General features: G+C 39.0%; 1 protein-coding gene across 1 annotated transcript in view; it reads right to left on the reverse strand.

Annotated features, from left to right (window-relative positions):
- Positions 1 to 4,550: 4,550 nt before the first annotated feature.
- CDH2 (cadherin 2) overlaps positions 4,551 to 17,882 on the reverse strand; it is a 122,060-nt gene continuing 108,728 nt past the window's right edge. Inside the window, exons 15-16 of the mRNA XM_075494547.1 lie at positions 13,791 to 13,955; positions 4,551 to 5,958 (exon numbers count right to left, since the gene is read on the reverse strand). Of these exons, the coding sequence (XP_075350662.1) occupies positions 5,752 to 5,958; positions 13,791 to 13,955 (372 nt within the window). The 3' untranslated portion in view covers positions 4,551 to 5,751. The remainder of the gene's footprint in view (positions 5,959 to 13,790; positions 13,956 to 17,882) is intronic.

The raw sequence follows: 17,882 nt of genomic DNA on the forward strand, positions 1-17,882 counted from the left end.
TAGTTCAGTTACAGGAGATTGATCAAAGGTCTGAAAACAACAGCAAAAGAGCTGGTTACAGAAACTGAAAACGGGGAAGGGGAAACCAGAAACATTCTCTCAGGCTTGCCAAGACAACTAGGAAAGCAGAATTTGTTAATGCAAACCAAAAGAGTTTTGAAAATATATACTAGGAGTGGGAAAGGCAGCAAGCAACAACAGTAATTCATAAACCAGAGAGCATTCCTTTCCTTAATAAGAGACAAACAGTCCTAAATACTTTCTAAAAATTAATCTCTCACAAGGTGGGGGGAGGAGAAGAAAGATGGAAGCAATGAGAAAATAATGACCACCTCGACCAGGTCGTGGCTGATTATAAAGGTGATGAGGGAATGGTGGGGAGGAAGAGATGAGACCTGTGGGTGCCCGTGAGCTCCAGGTTTTGTCATATGTGGGTGGCTTTTGTGTGCTCAGGGAAGAGGGGCAAGAGAGCTGTGACTACACGTGAATCCTCTGAGTGCCAACAGTTCATTACACCCACATAGATGCATTCTCTACAGCCAGAGCTACATGGAGAAGAGTTCAAAGAGCACATGCCCACCAGCTCACCCTGAGTGATCTTTCCAAAGGGCTCTACGGGGATTGCAACTTCACGTTGTCACCACATTAGTGTATGCTCTTCTGTGACAGAAAAACCAAAAGATCATACAAATATGAAATCTGATTATAAGTAGCTACTGAATTACTGGCAATTGCTGCAATTTTATGTGTCCTAGAAGTCCACAAAGATTGCAGGGGAAAAATAGTGTTTGGGACACTAAACTTTGAAAAGGAAGACAAGTCTTCCCAGCTATTGCTATGTTGAGAATACATCCTCAAGCCTACAGCAAAACAACCAAACCAAACCAAGACTGAGACCTTGATTCTTTGACGCTGTTAGCTGAAGAATATGTAGAACCTGATTTGAGATTTGGCACTGTTCGACTATTTAGGTAAACTGAGGGGGAAAATTGGGAAAGCTCGGTGGTGGAATGTATCCCAGCAGGAAAGGCAGCAGCATTACACCAGGAATTCCAGAGAAGAGGCATCTCCAAGTTCCCCATTACATGAAAAAGCTGTTTGGCCAGTACAGAATCAGGAGGTTGGCTGGAGAGGGCCTTGCATCGATTGATCAAAGTGTGCCTAACAAATGGGATGCTCTTTCCCTGTCCGTATGATGGAAGGCACCTTGAGTCCCCGTGGGAAGCGCTTAGCCTTTTTTCCTTAGCCATTCTTTTCTTCTGTTTCCCAGCTGGGCTTTGTTGCTAAAGGGAAAATTTTTCATTATTCTTGTGACAATATATTAAGTAAAGTGCAACTATCCTATGCTTTAGAGAAACTCCTAGGAAACATCCTTGCCTACAGCAAGAGTAAAAAGTAAAGCTTACGTAAAGAAATGTAAAGGAAATGAAAAATTAAGGACATCATACAAATCTAGATCATCTCTGGCTGAATGAGGAAAACTGTGTACAAAATACACCATTGTGGATTAGGTATTAAGGCGTTTGAGTGACTTTTCTGCATTTTATTTGAATTATTAATATTGACTGAGGTAAAAGCAGGGACTTGGCTTTCACATTCCTGATCCACAAAGGTAAATCTGCCCAAACGATGCTACTTCCATTAGAAGGAAGGCTCCTTAGGAAGGTGGGAGTAGTTGTGTAAGGTAAGAATTGGCAGTGGCTTACCTGAGACATCTTGAGTGACTACAGACAGGTTTGAGAAACTCTTTTGGGGATGTGTGTCCCATCGCCTGTCAGAAGACATTTGCCCTTGCATGTTAAGGTGAACGGGACCATGGCAGAGTAGATATCAATGTTCTCCAGGGTAAGGAACTTGGTAGGGTTCCAAAAAATACTACATACCAAGAAACAGAACTCCCAAGAAGCAGACTTCATGCGGCTTTTAGCATCAGAGCGACTTTGCTACTTTGGCACCAGAAGAAAGTAAGTAGCAATTTGTAATATTTTTGTTCACAACTGAGAAATATCTTCTGTCTGCAAACCAATGCATGACAGACACAAACATCTTCCATTAAAATTTACATGAACTTATAAACATTTTATAAAGCAGAGTCAAGCAAGACAGACTAACTTGCAGTAAGGGGAAGAAGTCACTGCTCATTGTCTGCTCTATCAAACTGATTTATGTGGGGTTTTTGTATTCAGAAAGATCACAGTGAGCTTTACAGCCAGCTTGTAGTAGTGCTACAGCCCAGCCAAGAGCACATCACCACCAGTAAAATCACCAGGTGAGAACTCATTTGGTTCAACTACTTGGAGGGAGCATGATAAGTACGTTTTAGACTGTTGTGGAATGAGTATTAACATCCTTCACCAATACTTCACAATCCCGGAGGAAACACAGGAAGCTAGATTCATCCACGTTGCAAGACCTTGTGTATCCATTAGGATGTTTATTCTCCATAACCACCCTTCTCCTCCTCATCTGTTTAGCCCCTGAAGTTCAGAAGGACAGGCTATGAAGGACGATCATTGAAAGGAAATACAAATTGTAGAAAGACTGAGATGGGAAAGTTCCTAAAGCCATATTTCTTGCCAGTGACTTCCCTTGGATACAGTGTCTGCAAGGCAGAGATAATATATATCACTGCCAAATCCCATTTCCAAAACAGGTTGCCAGAATTTTCCAAGACAGCTGTAGGGTCTAAAGGTCAGCCATCCTCTTCCTCTCACTGCAGTCCCCTGAGGGGGATTTAAGCATATATCATGGGTACAAAACCCAGTTGCACATTTCTAGAATAAGAACCAACCTGAAGCTTGACAAAAGAGGATCAGTTCAAACATCTTTTTTTCTTGTAAAAGCATTTGAGATGCATAAAAATGATTTACCCTTTGTTCTGTTCAGTAGACCTAACGCTGACCTAACACTAGGTTTGAGAACCATTCCTACAATTTCAAAGCAGCTGTGTATAGAGCTGGAAGATTGTCTGATCAAGATAAAGTTCCTACTGCTGTGCAAAAGAGCTGAGTGCCTATGAAAGATGACCTGTGCTCCATTCTAACAAAAAACCATGCTATAGCCAAAACTGGAAATCTTTCTTTCCTCCTCTCCGTATCTTTTAGCATTCAATGTCAATTAAATAAAATTCATCTAGCATTTCCAGTATGTTGGTTCCAAACAATGATAATAGAATTATGCTAAAAATACATTTTTTGCATAAATTATAGAAGACAGAAAATCAATGTGCTAAAAGTGGCCTTTTGCTTATTTAACATGCATTTAGTTTAAATCCCGCCCTTTATGAAAGTTTTCCTTACTTAGGAAAACGTACACAAAGCCAGATTTTCATGTCCCACTCTACATCTTTTTTCCCCACAGTGCTAACTAATATAGCTTAAAGAAGGTCATTGATAATTTTGACATATTACTGAAAAACCAAGACTTTGTTACAGCATCAAGCTATAGTTGCAAATGCATGAGATAAATAATAGCCAGGTATGCAGACACTGAAATGCTACATCCCAAACTGAGAGGACTGCTACCTCTCAACTTTCACAGGCATCATCAGGAACAAGAGGAAGAAAGGAGACATGCCCACGAAAAGCACAGTGAAGAGGAGATACCTCACGTGCAGTGTCTAACCCTCTCCAACTCAAGATTTCAGAATTTACCTCTGGAAGTCACAGTCAAATTATGTAAATCACGGTTTGAGTGCTGACAAAGCACTGAAGTGGCACCATGCTGAAGAGCATCATCCACAGACTGCCTCCCTCCCCACCGAGCCTTCCCAGCGCAGAAGGCTACTACACCAGTCCCGGCGCCCGGATGCCCTCCTGCTGCTCCAATCCTCTCAACAGACTGTGGAAATGTGGCATTTCTGCCAAGTTTGAGTTTCACACTGTTCACAATTAGGTCCTTAATGAGTGTAAATGTACACATTAAACCTGAGCAGATTGTTGCAAGTGAGAGAAGGCAGAATTGCTGTACCTACTATGTTTGCTTTGTTTGCAAATAAATCACTGTAACAGGTTTGAAACATGTTTAGTAGTGACTGATCTCCTAATGGGACTTTTTGATAAAGCTCCATGACCATAAGCATCTCCTTGAAGGACACGATCTGATGTGCACTGAAGTTAACAGGGGCTTGTCTTTACTTCAGCATAAGAAAGTCCAGGCAGCAGATGACTGCCAGGATCTGCAATTTATTTTATGCAACCTGCAGCATAATCACACAGTCATTAAACTGTCAGTCTAGAAATGAGCCAAAAATGATGCAAGCTCTGTTATTTAGATAATGTACGTTAAACCAAAGAGCTAGCCATCGACGTGGAACTGAAAATTTTGAATTCCCAGAAATGGCACAGATCGCTCTGCTTTCACCTGGGAACTTGCCTTCCAAATTTGTGCCAAATTCTATCTGCAGCTTATTTTCAGTCCAGCAGTACTGAAAGCTAAAGAAGTGCACATAACTTCTCACAAAACTCAAACACACTTTGTGTACTTTTATTTACTATAGTCAGGGCTACCCAGGTAGGACAAAAAAATGCCAAACCAAACACCAGATCAAAAATTAGCATTTTATTCAGAACGTTGGGGTCAGAGGTGTATCATTCATGTTCTGGTACACAATACAGAGGCAAAGCTGTTCTCAGAAGTCTCTCCAGTTTGAAAGCTCCTTCCCCCTTCCCTCCCCGCCCCCAGAACAAACTGTATATTTACTCGTGCCACCAGTATCAGGCCAACTCCCCTCCCCCCCTTTTTTTGGTACAAATTATGTAAAACTTTTGTGCTAAGAACTTTTCTCCCTCCCCAAACCAAAAAATAATAAAAATAAAAATAAAAAAAATATTGAGTACTCTAACTACAGTTCAACAATTGAATCAATGTCACTTGTTTGCAACCTGTTTTGTAAATACTTTATCCATAACGAAAGATATAAACATGCAAAAACCTGAATCCATAGTCCAAATAATACATACACGTGTTCTGAAGTTTCTGCACTTCTCCACAGACTATGCCAATAAAACATTATGTACACATACCATTTTTACAGTGAAGTGGGAAAAAAATACTAGAAATTAAAAAAAAAGAAAAAAAAGAAAAGTGTACATGGATTAAGACCAAAATGTGTCTAACATTCTAGCATAAGGAAAAACAAAATCAATTCTGCTACAAACTGGTGATATGAAAACTCCCTTTATTTGCAACCAGCTGCATAAGTTTTAGAATTTTAGTGAAAAAAATCCCCTAACATCTAAAACTAGAAGTAATGTACATTGTTCCACCTCATGGTCTTCTCTCCCAGATAATAAAATTGTTCCATGAGGATTTTTTTTGTTTATTTTTAATCTCCTTATTTTAATAAAAGCAATGCGATGTAACAAAAGCATGTTGAAGCATACTGTATTTCACCTTACTCCTCCCCACCCCAACATATTTTTTCTCTTTAATGCATCATTTCATAAATCAGTACCATTAAAGCCTTAAACATAAAACTAATTCCGATCTGAAAAAGGTACAAAAAGGCACATAAAATCCCAGTGCTTCTGTACTGTAAAATTCAAGTGTAACTGAGCTCAATATTTTTTTCCAAACAGCATTGGATCACTGATATTCCACGGAGCCCAAATTGGTTTGCAGCCTAAGCCAAAGCCTTCAGCAAGCACTTGTGCTAGTAGACTACAAAGTTAAAGCCTAGCTTCTGTATGCTTTTGGGGAATATCAGTTGAAATGTTTGTACTTGTCCAAAAACAAAGTTCACTTCGAAGTTCAGTCATCACCTCCACCATACATATCAGCAAGTTTCTTGAAACGTGGGCCCCAGTCATTTAGGTAGTCATAGTCTTGCTCACCACCACTACTTGAGGAGTTAAGAGAGCTCAAGGATCCAGCAGTGGAGCCACTTCCTTCATAGTCAAAGACTAAGAGGGAGTCATATGGTGGGGCTGTAGGGTCATTGTCGGCTGCTTTAAGTCCCTGCAAGGAGAGGGAGAAAAAAAGATAAAGTTATGTATCTGAGAGAGAGGCAAAACATAACTGGAATATCGCAGTGCAGTTATCTATCAATCGCCACTTGAGAAAACCAAGTTCTTGTTCTTCTGCAATCCAATTCAAAACAGGATTCATGTTTCTGTAACTCCAGCAAGAACTTATTTCAATTCCTTTTAGAATGGCCAGATTTCCAGCATTACAGCACTGGACATTTTGAATGTAGCTGCAAATACAGCTCTAACCTTAAAAGAACATCACAGCACTAGGACCGATGCTAATAAATACACAGTTTCAGAGCTACACAGCTCACAACCTGCGGCATGAGCAATATGGGACTGGTTAAACAGACAGATGGGGAAGGAGAAATAGGCATGTTTGCAAAGATTCACTTTAACAGCCATCTCACATGGCCAATAACATATCCACTGACATTGCTGGCCTGCAGTCCATCTGTGTGTGCCAAAAGCCTTATTTAGTTCTGTAAAATTCATGTACCTCTGTAGGCTGCTGTGAGAAAAAGATACAATATGTTGGCTTAAGCCTTACGTGCTTTGCCATAACCACTCATAAGATTCCACCTGCTCTTCAGAAAACACACACACACAATGACATCAAAACCAAATACATGATTATAACCGTTTTTGTTTCCTCATTTCAAAGTATTAAAGTTATCAACACATGAATACTGAGTCTTCAGTAATTTTAAATGCCTACTCTCTAGAGCTGAATACCCCAAACTAAAACCAAAACAAATTGAACAAGAGGAAAGTAGGGAAAGAACCACACTTCTCCCAGAGAAAAGTCTCTTCCCTCCCTGTTTTCTTATAGAGGTCCAAACCTAAACAGTAAGTTTAATTTTAGAATATGAGACGATTGCTCTGTGCTTACCCTGGGAAGATTTACAAGTTGAATATAAAAGGCTGAAGCCTGAAGTTAAAAGCCCTCTTGTGTTTTGGATTTTTCAATCTCGCAGTTTCTTCCATGGGATTAGCAATGCTTTTTCAAGATCTTCCACTTTGAATAGGATCTACTCTGGCAGCCGCTGACAAGCGATAATGTATCTTCCAGAATTCTATAAGGCTGAGCTAAGATTTTAAATTGCTCACTGTTAATTTTAACCGGTGCTATTTGTATTGGTTTTATTTTTAATTTTTAATGTTTATTTATTTAAAGAATGGCTTTATTATACTCCTAAGTATTTGAGGGATTGAGTGTGCCTCCTTCCAATTAACATATTCTGGTTTTAGAAAAGTATGTTTTACTCTCAATTGTGTTTAGTCTAAATGTGACATAATAGAAACGGATGTTGATTTTTTTTGTAGAAATACGCACATAGCTAAACCCATTAATTAAAGCATATGGCACTGATAAAGTAAAAGAGAATCCTGGTTCTTTATTGCCTATCTAAAATCATTAAGTAGTGTGCAAAATGCACCTAAAATAATTTTGCAAGTCAGTGGTGGAAAGGCCCAGCATATTTATCAAACTAATGACCTCTAATCAAGAACACATTTTGGACTTAAAATGATTGTTTCATGTAGTACAACATCATCAAGCAGGTTATTAATAGCCTGCATTAGAAGCACAATTTTGAATTATCTGATAAGAATAATTGGTGATGCTTGTTATCTTTCTCTTTGGAGTTTTCCATCCTGATGGCCATAATAAGGACAAAAGATTTGAGATTCTGAAAAGGCAATAGCAAGTGTTGGAAGACTTCCCTTATCCAGCTTCAAAGCTGGAAACAGTTCTAAGGCTTTCTCTCAATTTCTGCTGCTGAAGCAGAAATGCAACTTTACTTCTTAGGCAGTAACTGGCCTTACAGTATTTACATCTTCCCTTAAGACTGCTTGGGGTGAGAGACACCCATGCTTTTCGAACACAAGTGACAGGGAAGGAGAATAAATACCACTTGAGCTTAGGGAGTGCTGAGGTATGAATCCCAGGTATCAGTCTGTAAAAGTAATTTAGAAAGCCAGCTTGGAGAAGAAATGCTATTTCCCTGCAGTTCTGTCTAGTAACCATGGGATTGGTTGAGTGAGCCAACCATGGGATACTAATTTATTAAAAATCAGTGAACAAAACATTTTCCTATACCACTGCTGAAATTCTGATACCTATCAGCCATCCATGGTAAGGAGCCAGGCAGCCTCTTTCCATCTTTTATTCCAAAGGGGAAGTTTGATTTTTTGCAATTTGCTGCTGGTATCTTGAGAGCATTTAAAAAGAAAACTGGTTTTGAGCTACTGACTTACAAGATAGCATCTCACTAACAAATTCACTGTTTCAAAGGTTGTGCTTATTGTGTAATCCATTTCATTCAGAGAATGTAGATATGGGCCACGTTATGGAGGTATTGACTCACATGCACAGTTCCAGTTATGCTGACATTTGCACCTATCTTCTGGTTAAAAATTCCTCAGATTCATAGTATAATGACTGAACTTAGTCTCTAACTCTTCAAATGACAACCAAGTTTTCTGCTATATGTGTGGCAAGCTACATATTAAAATGACAACGAAATCCTACAATTTTTTCACTTTCCCCCTGCTAAGCATATTCTCTGAACCTACCCCAGTGCACTGCTCCACTTTGCTGTTGGGTTCTACAGCATGTCCGAAGCTGGAGTTATTGGATGTCAGCTTTGGCAGTGAAATTGGCTTACGAAGCTCCCTCTGGTTTCGGTATTGCCACCTTTTTTGCTTATTTGCCATCCCTTTCAGTGGGTGGTACCACAACCTGCTGTACTGGCACAACTGAAAAGGCAACAAATGGCTGCCAAGAACTGCTTCTACTGATTTTTCTGCCATGGTATTGTCAACTGCTTCTGAAGAGACCTCTCAGTTTTTCCCAGATGTGTTCAAGAACCTCAGAGCAGCAGAGCTGTTATAGTGATTTAGTTTACAGTTTCCTGATCTGAAAACCCAAAGTTTTTACTAGATGGAGAAGCTTATTCAACAACAGAATTGCTGGGGCACACACTTGGGACCAGGTGATCCTGCTGGGAGATAGGGAACTAAGTCGTATTTCCTTGCATTTGCTATACCACCAAGGCACAACAAGCAGTCACAGAAGAGCCATGGCAATACAATGGTCAGCTTTAGACCTAGGACAGACTCAGGGCAGACTACTAGGACAGTAGCAATCTCACTTTTTTCCTCTTCCTCTTTTGTACATGTTGTGGCAACTTTCACTAAGGAGGAGATAAGGGGCAGAAGAGAGGAACAATGGTAACCTTAAGTTATACTTTCCTTAGTATGTGTAGCATTCTCAATTTGTCTCAAATCAAAAACAACCCCTTGAGCAAAACCCTCAAAATCTTGAACTAACATGAAACATTACAAAATCTAATGCTTCTGTTTTCATTAATCCTACTACTTAATCAGATTCAGCACACTTTTGATGAGAAGGAAAGGGAGAACAGAGCCCTACAGGGAAATACAAAAAACTGTTTACATCTGGAACCATTTTTTTACTTGACAAGAGAAAACAGAAAACATCAAGGGACTCTATTACACTTGGATGTGCACTGTATCAATAACTGTTTACTAAGAATGAATTGAGGGTCCTCCATGTCCTCATGGGATGAGACCTTTAGTTTGTAATTTAAATTTAACTTACCTCAGGCTATGTCCTCTATTGATTAGAAATATATTCTTAGCCACAAACTCTCCACCACAATATAATTTGTTTAAGATTTCTAGGGACAGCATAGTTGGTTCTTGAAAACAGGATTAACAAAGCTACTTCAAACAGGCCTAATTTATACTGTCCTGCAAATCCTGACTCTTCTAAGTGTTAATTATGGTCCACGCTCTGCAGGTTATGTTTTAAAAGGCTCAAAATGGAAAACAAGGTCTACAGAGGATTCTTAATAACACATGACTTATTTCACTGACTTGTTTGTACACTGGACTGGAAGAAAAGGAGGCTTTTCCCTTCCCCCCCTTGAATTAGAGATTCATCTATCCATTGAAACAGACAAAACAAGAAAGTCCCCAAGGTCGTTTAGCTTAAGCCTGCAAAACATATTTTGATTATAGGGCACCTCTGGAACCTTCTTATTTTAGAAAGTTCATAGCTCTGTGTCTCTTATCTTAACTTTGTAAGTGTTATAAAAATACTTGACGTTTTTACCATACTTGTTACTTGTTTTTCAACTGAGAAGTCATTAGAACAATAGAAAATACTCATAATTATTGTCCTGGTTTCAGCTGGGATAGAGTTAACTTTCTTTCTAGTAGCTGGTATACTGCTGTGTTTTGGGTTTAGGATGAGAATAATGTTGGTAACATACTGATGTTTTAGTTGTTGCTAAGCAGTCAAGGACTTTTCAGCTTCTCGGACTGGCCTGCCAACGAGAAGGCTGGAGGTGCACAAGAGACTGGGAGGGGGCACAGCCAGGACAGCTGACCTCAACTGACCAAAGGGCTATTCCATACCATATGACGTCATGCTCAGCATGTAAAGCTGGGGGAAGAAGAAGGAAGGGGGGATGTTCGGAGTGATGGCGTTCTGTCTTCCTAAGTCACCGTTACGCATGATGGAGCCCTGCTTTCCTGGAGATGGCTGAACACCTGCCTGCCAATCGGAAGTAGTGAATGAATTCCTTGTTTTGCTTTGCTTGCGTGCGCAGCTTTTGCTTTCCCTATTAAACTGTCTTTATCTCAACCCACGAGTTCTCATTTTTACTCTTCTGATTCTCTCCCCTTTCCCGGGGTGGGGGGGGGGGAGAGTGAGCAAGTGGCTGTGTGGTGCTTAGTTGCTGGCTGGGGTTAAACCATGACACTTATGTATGTCTCATTGAGTTAAGCAGATTTAATACAACGGATGACAGCTAGAAAATAATATACCAGAAGAAACAGAGTACTGCCAAAAGGAAAGAAACACAATGACCCACTAGGTGTCTCTTTCATTTTTTGTTTCTATGGCTCTGTAATAAAAGCAAGAAGAAAAAAACACGCCATGCTTGCTTGGCAATGGTAGCAAATCCTCCAATACCTGAAATCAATGACCTATAGTTCTTTTTTGTCAAAAGTTGGAGTAATTCAGAGGCTAATCTGAGCAATGCTGGCTGTGTGTCTGAGGTGCTGGTGAGCATTCAACAGACTAAATTAATTCCCACACATGGGCCAGCATCCCAAAGGATCATGCTGATCAGCATCTCTGGGAATAGGGCCAAGTCCTCCAAAAGACCAGAATGATCTCCAAAAGTGTTGCACTGTTTCAAACCAATGGGGTAACACAGACTTCGCTACTGACAACTCAAAGGCAGCCTCTCCCTGCTAGCAACTGGGCTAGTTTTGCAAGCAGTTTGGGTTAGGGCTGCCCAAGGGAAAAGTTACACCTAATAATGAGAAGCTGGATGCAGAGAGGTATGAACTTTGCCCTTTCTTATCTTGCTATGTTGTTTTCACAGCTCAGCATATCTTCTGTATGAACTGCCCTAAGAAACAGCTGGTACAGGTTTTACCTAAGGTATTTCTTCCATTTACTCCAAGTAAAACTGAGAGGAACTTACCAATTTGTTTGGGTATAATTTTGCCAGGACTGCAGGCGGAATTCTCTGAAGAGAGTCCGAAAATCTGTGCAGCCTGAATGTTTATGCTCTAGATGCTGATAATTTGGAAATTTAACTGTAATAGTGAGTAATACTGTGAAAGATCCCCCCCCGACTTTTTAGAATCATGTTTGCCATGGGAAATTTTAACACATAACACAAATTAAGATGAAACTATTTTTGAGAAATAAAATCTCCGTTTTGCTCAGACTTCTGGCAAAAGAGACAGAGCATGGACAACCTTTGGGAGGCTACTGTCTGCTAGAGAGAGGGTTAGGTGGAATGCCCCATAGTAAAACGATACATTGCTGTGAAATACTAAGAAAGAAATACCTTATGAAAAAAAGCTAAATATATAATGCTTCAAACGTAGATACTACCTCATATAGTTCCTTTCAATCAGAGGATATAATTAATTCAGCTAACTTGCAGACAAGAAAATTGCCACGTTTTCTTTAATTTCATATATATTTCCAAGGTTAATTTTATTTTAGAGTCAATGACATTATTGACATTATTTTACTGTGCAAGAATAGCTGGGAGAAGCTTTCTCTTTTGGTGGATGGCAAGGGGAAGCATAAAGGGAGGTATTGCTCTAATACAATAGACAGCAGTAAGAAAATGACTCCATGCTCGTCTGTACTGCAATATAAATGTATTGGGTTAAATCAAGACAGCATGTACTGTTTCTACAGTTCCTTGTGTACACATTGACGCTATAATCTTCAAGAATGATAACCTACTGAAAAATAGTATTGCAAGAACAGCTTGATAAGTAATTTAAACATTGTAGGAGGCTGGACAAACTCTCGCCCCTTTCTGGCTTTCCAGGAGAATCATACTCATTCCTTGGCTCTGTAAGAGAGCTTGATAGCTGCTTTGAGAACAAGAAAAAACAGGGTATTGAGGATTATGGGTTCTTCCTGACCGCCTGCCAGGTGGGTAGTGTCTGGTCACAGCTGTGTGAGAATAGGATGGGAAACTCTGATTGTTTGGAAGAAGACAAGGAAGCACAAGGAAGTTCTTGTGTGCACGCTGCCTTGGCCAACAACGTGGGCATTCTGTTGGCCCATGTCTCCACTATTTTCCAGAAGCCTATTATAACTGTAATATTTAGAAGTGCAAGGCATGCAAAAATCCTCTTTGTTGAGACATCTCTTTCTACTACAGCTCTTCCCCAACCTGGTGTCTCTTAAAATACCATGTCTTATGAGAATATTTGTATGTTTCCTGATAGTCATCTCCCCGTAGGTTTTTTTACAAATGTATCGCTGTATACCTTAAAAGGAGCAAACTCAATTTTCTGCAGCTTGCTAACACAAAAGACTTTAGGATATTAGCCTGACTTTTCTTTAAAGCAAACAAGAATAAACACATTTGCAAAAACAGTTCTGCAATACTTGTCCAGCTCTAGTTGCCAAGGAAGATATGAGAAAATTAGAGAAAATAATTAACTACTACTATTCATCTACAGAATATAGCTTATTTTTAAGTGGTAAATTTTGGGTTAGTATTTGTTTTCCTATAATCAGCAAGCACAAGAAACACATTCTGTCTTAAATACCACAAAACCAATTATTTAAGACTGACCAGTGATAGAAATAATGAAACAAGTATTTGTAGGAGAATTTCCTTCAGAATTGTGAGTAATCTGGTATAGTCTGTATCTTACTTGCATTTATCTTTATTAGATTGAAGAATCAAAGATAATGCAAAAAGACTTTTAAAGCTCTATGACAAGACAAGTATTAAAAGCACTTACATAACATTTAATTTAGCTGCCCTGCTCACTAATCGTATTTGATGGAATTCTTTTGGTCTTACTGAAGGCACTGAATTTCCACTATTATCTGGATTCAAAGGGTAATGTATGAACAAAATGAAAATGAACTTCTTCCATTATTAAATTACTGTGAATTAATAAATGAATTTAGGCTAAACTATAATTTTGTTAGTCTATTTATTACTTGGAACCCATAGAATAATCCTGCTTGGAGATACCGTGGTTGCAGCTGATAACGTATTATGAATGTAATTAATACAAATGTACAGAACTTAATTGATACATCTTGTTAATTAAATTTGTCTGCACTTTAAAAGAACATATTTACTTCTATCTAGCAAGACAATTTTAATTGTCTAAGTAAGTTTTAAAAAGTTATTATGTTCAAACATAACAGCTACTCATGCAGAGTACCATAAACAAAATATAAAAGCTTATCAGATCTTTGGAGGAAACTCTTTTTCTCTCCTTTACCTCATTAATAAAGTCCCCAATGTCCCCAGGATGAGGAGCAGCTGATCTGACTGGATACTGAGGTTCTGCATGGATTGGCCTTTCATCAAGACGTCTGATTCCAACAGGTTTGATGGCATCTGGTTCCACAGTGTCAGGCTGCTGGAGCTGGCTCAAGTCATAATCCTGCAAAATATGAAACAAAGACAGTACGTTAGGAGAATTTCAAGCAGTATCTGTCAGGGGGAAACATGAGGAAGAAAAAAGGGAAAATGCAAAGTATCATTTCACCAGAAGTCCTATTTTCAGGATTGTAATGCTTACCGAGAATAAGTCAATAACATTGTTATTTGCATACCAACAGGATGTTATTTGATTTATACTCCCTGAATCTACCATTTTGATTCTATTCCATCAGATTTGTAGAGCTTCTCATAAGTTTTCCATTGAGAAGCAAGGATTTGAGTAGTACCATTAAGAGGCTAAACACTTTGCCTAGTAATGATGATTTACTGCATAGAGCAAAGATGCCAAATCCAACTCTTATTTTTCTAAGCAAATAAATGCCAGACATTCTCATTCTGAGAAAGAGGCAAGCGCGCTGCTCTGCAGCGTTTTATAATACCTTCAAAGAATGAATTTAAGACTCCTTGCTGATTTCATGTGGCTTCCATAATATGAAAGCCAAAGGGGAAAAATGTCATAAGAAGTACAAAGCTCCTCAGATTTGGCCTTAATTCTAAGCACTTTCTAGAGATTACTTATGGATCTGTTCATTAAGTGCTTGATGCCGCAGTTTCAAACTCTGGCAGACTGATGAAGCTAGCACAGCACTATGAATTCCAATAAGCAGTATGTATGTATGTAAAAATTTTAATTAGATTAATGTTTATGCATTTAAGATAGATATGCCTGAATACTATTTGCACAGTGTGATGCATTTCAGCATTGTCATTCACCTCACTGTTGTCATGTCTAGAAGATACTCATGCTTTAGGATACCTTTGCACAAGGCACTGGTAAAAATGCGGAACAAAGAACTGTGCTTAAAGGTTTAAACTAAAGCCATTCATGAACTACCAGTAGACTGGGGCTCATGCCAACTCTACTGTATGCCAGATACCCTGTCCCACAAATAATCCAAGCAGTTGATGAGCATCCTAAATAAGCTCCTTTATCATCAGTCTCTATTTTTCAACAGTGTTGTTCTGGTAAAAATCTTATTTATAATCTCAACTTGCTGGAAGTCATCTGTGCAGACAATTACATTTTCACTGGTTCCTTACTGGCTCCTAAAGGAAGGAATGCAAGCATGCACTTCTGCTGTCACCCTGTCACCTCATGGGATGTAGGCCCTGTTTGAGAGTATGACCTACTGTGACCCCAAAACCAGACTTTTCAACAGGAGGAGAGGTCTGTTGACAGCAGTGAAGGTAGTTTGTTGGGAGAATTTTAACTATCAAATCCACTACACCTTCTAATTTGTTACTCGGGTCCTCAGCTGACTGCACACAAATATATAGTCAAAAAAGGTGGAACAGCTCCACTGAGATCTGAGAATGCAGTTTCATAAGCTTTAATTAGATTACAAGTTCCTGGGGGCAGAGCTGTAACTTCTACCCTTCGGTTCTTCATGTACCAAACAGAATAATAAGTGATCTCCATGAAGCGGTATGAATTGGAGAAAAGTAAACAGAACAGAACTTTTTATCTTTTCCCTTTTTATTATGTAAAATAAATCAAAATAGTTTATAGAGACATGCTATCAGAAAATCCTATCAAACAGAGAAGAGTGTAGTTTTTAGAATTTATAAATATGTAACACAAGAGTGCTTTTCATACCCACCCAAAAGACAAAGGTGGAAAACACCAACAGGGAGAAATGAAAAATACTGGGTTTTTTATACTAAGCATTTCATTATGGAGGAATTAAAACGGGTATGGTTAAATAACAATGTATTAAAACCAGAAGAGTCTCTCTGGTCATTTCAGTTTTATAAAGATAAATTTTTTTTTCCACCCACTCGCATATGCATACAATTCTTTTTCTAATTAGTGGTCATACAGAAACGCAATATGAATCAACTCAGTCAAGTCACATCTAAGGCCATTCTCTTGCGTGTCTGTATAGTTTGAGACATCTTGAGGCTCTATAGCTAAAAAGAGCAAAGATTGCCATCCGCAAGGCAACAGCAGTGCAGAATGCGTCCTTTATGTGGACTCTCACTTTGGTTTTCTTTTTTAGGGTCACTTATGACACTGCCATCTAGCCTTCTATCACAGGAAATTTATTTTGCAGGTCTATTAGTGTCTGGACAGGAAGAGAAGATCCATTGTGCTTATTACCACATACTCTCAAGTCTCTCGTATCATTAAAATCAATACTAACTGTACATCAGTCAGGTATGGCAAATCATCCACCATCTCCCCAAACTGGCTTAGTGCCATAGAAACACAGCATCATGCAATGACTCCAGCTGTTTCAACATTCTGTCTGAAGTCAACTCTACTCAACTATTGCAAAGTAAAAGAAGGGAAAATGTTTTAAAGAGCCAGGGCATAAGCTGTTTAGGGCTGCTGGAATTCCATCTCTTCACTCAACGCTGCATTCACAGCTAGAAAAATGGGAAAACTTTTCATGTATTACCTAAAGCTCCTGAACAGACTTTAAGGTTAGTCTCAAGCAGAGTTTGTTAAGATAGTTAACTGCAGAAGTGACAGCTAAATGGAAAACTGTGACACATCAGAAAGAGAACAAGACATGCTGGGGTAGGTTGGGTCAGCCAGCTTTGAGTAACATTCTGGGTCATTATTTTTACTCTTAATTTCAGGACCACAAGTCACAATGTTTTGTCTTTGCTCCAGACTTTTTCCATATAAGCTGTTCATAATTACAATCTGCTGAGGGACTAATGAGGAATAAGACTAGGCTCTGCATTGGAAATGTACTTGAGCAAAGGTTGTGAGCATCTAATTCATATGGCTCCCAATTTTTGTCAGAGGTATTTATTTACTTATTTATGCTGTTTAGCCCTAATTCCAGCAATTTTAGAACAAATACCTCTTTCCCTTCCTTCAGTTTGGATTTAAGCAAATTCAAACAGAGGGTTTGTTTGAGTTTTTCTCCTCAAACTTCTGGACAAGCTTAGATTGTGGATGGAAGGGAGAATCTAGTATTAGTTTTTCTCTAATGGAAGGTTGTGAAAACATACTAGTTTGCTCCCGTTTTGCACCTAGCAAAAACTCAGGCCTTCAAAAACCAGAAATCTAGACTAGTCTGGTTGTCCAAGTCTACAGTCAACAGGGAAACAGAAACCTCCCATTCTACGACAGGGATCTAAGTGAAGCAGGCTGACCGATCCCCCGTCCTTCCCCTTGTTTATAAAGGGATATATCACTGGATGACACAATACAGCTACCTTTTAGATAACTGGTGGTTAGAGATGACAACCTTAATGCTTTACCAGTGTAACTCTCTTGATGTAACCACCAGCACTTCTGTCTCTTTGGCTAGCATCTCTGGCATCACTATTTGCTCTTGCTGAAAAAATCCCTGACATCTGTATTGAAGCAGAAAAACTTCTGGGTTTGATTTGCTTTCAAGACAGAAAATAAAATCATGATGTATTAAAAGGGCATTTTATCAGAAGTTGCATCTTGTGAAATTAAACAATCTCAAAAAAACCCCGCAAAACCCCACCAACCCCCTCCTCTCCAAGCTGATTACAAACATTGACCCTATTAGCTATTCACTTACTTCTAGACAGCTTTAAGCAAAGACTTTTACCATTACTAGCTCCCACCTCACATTCCTGAAACACGAGATCCCAGTGAGACAGTGGTAAATGTCAAAACCAGCTAGCAAGCCCTACAAATTAACCACCTTACCAGATGTGTAGGCAGAAGGGTCCAAAACCCCAAAAAGCACTTCTTTAAAGACATCTACACAGTAGTTTGAAGTACAGTCCAAGTATCTCAACTTGAATAGAAGAAATGTCCAGAATAGAAGAAAAGGCCATTTTATATTCCCCAGTAATCAATGATTTACAGAGAAACAAGATAATGCAGCCTTCGAAATCTCTTCCCTTAAACAGCTTCCCTTTGTCCAAGGCA

The sequence above is a fragment of the Mycteria americana genome, chromosome 2 (assembly GCF_035582795.1).
Source record: "Mycteria americana isolate JAX WOST 10 ecotype Jacksonville Zoo and Gardens chromosome 2, USCA_MyAme_1.0, whole genome shotgun sequence".
NCBI lineage: Eukaryota > Metazoa > Chordata > Aves > Ciconiiformes > Ciconiidae > Mycteria > Mycteria americana.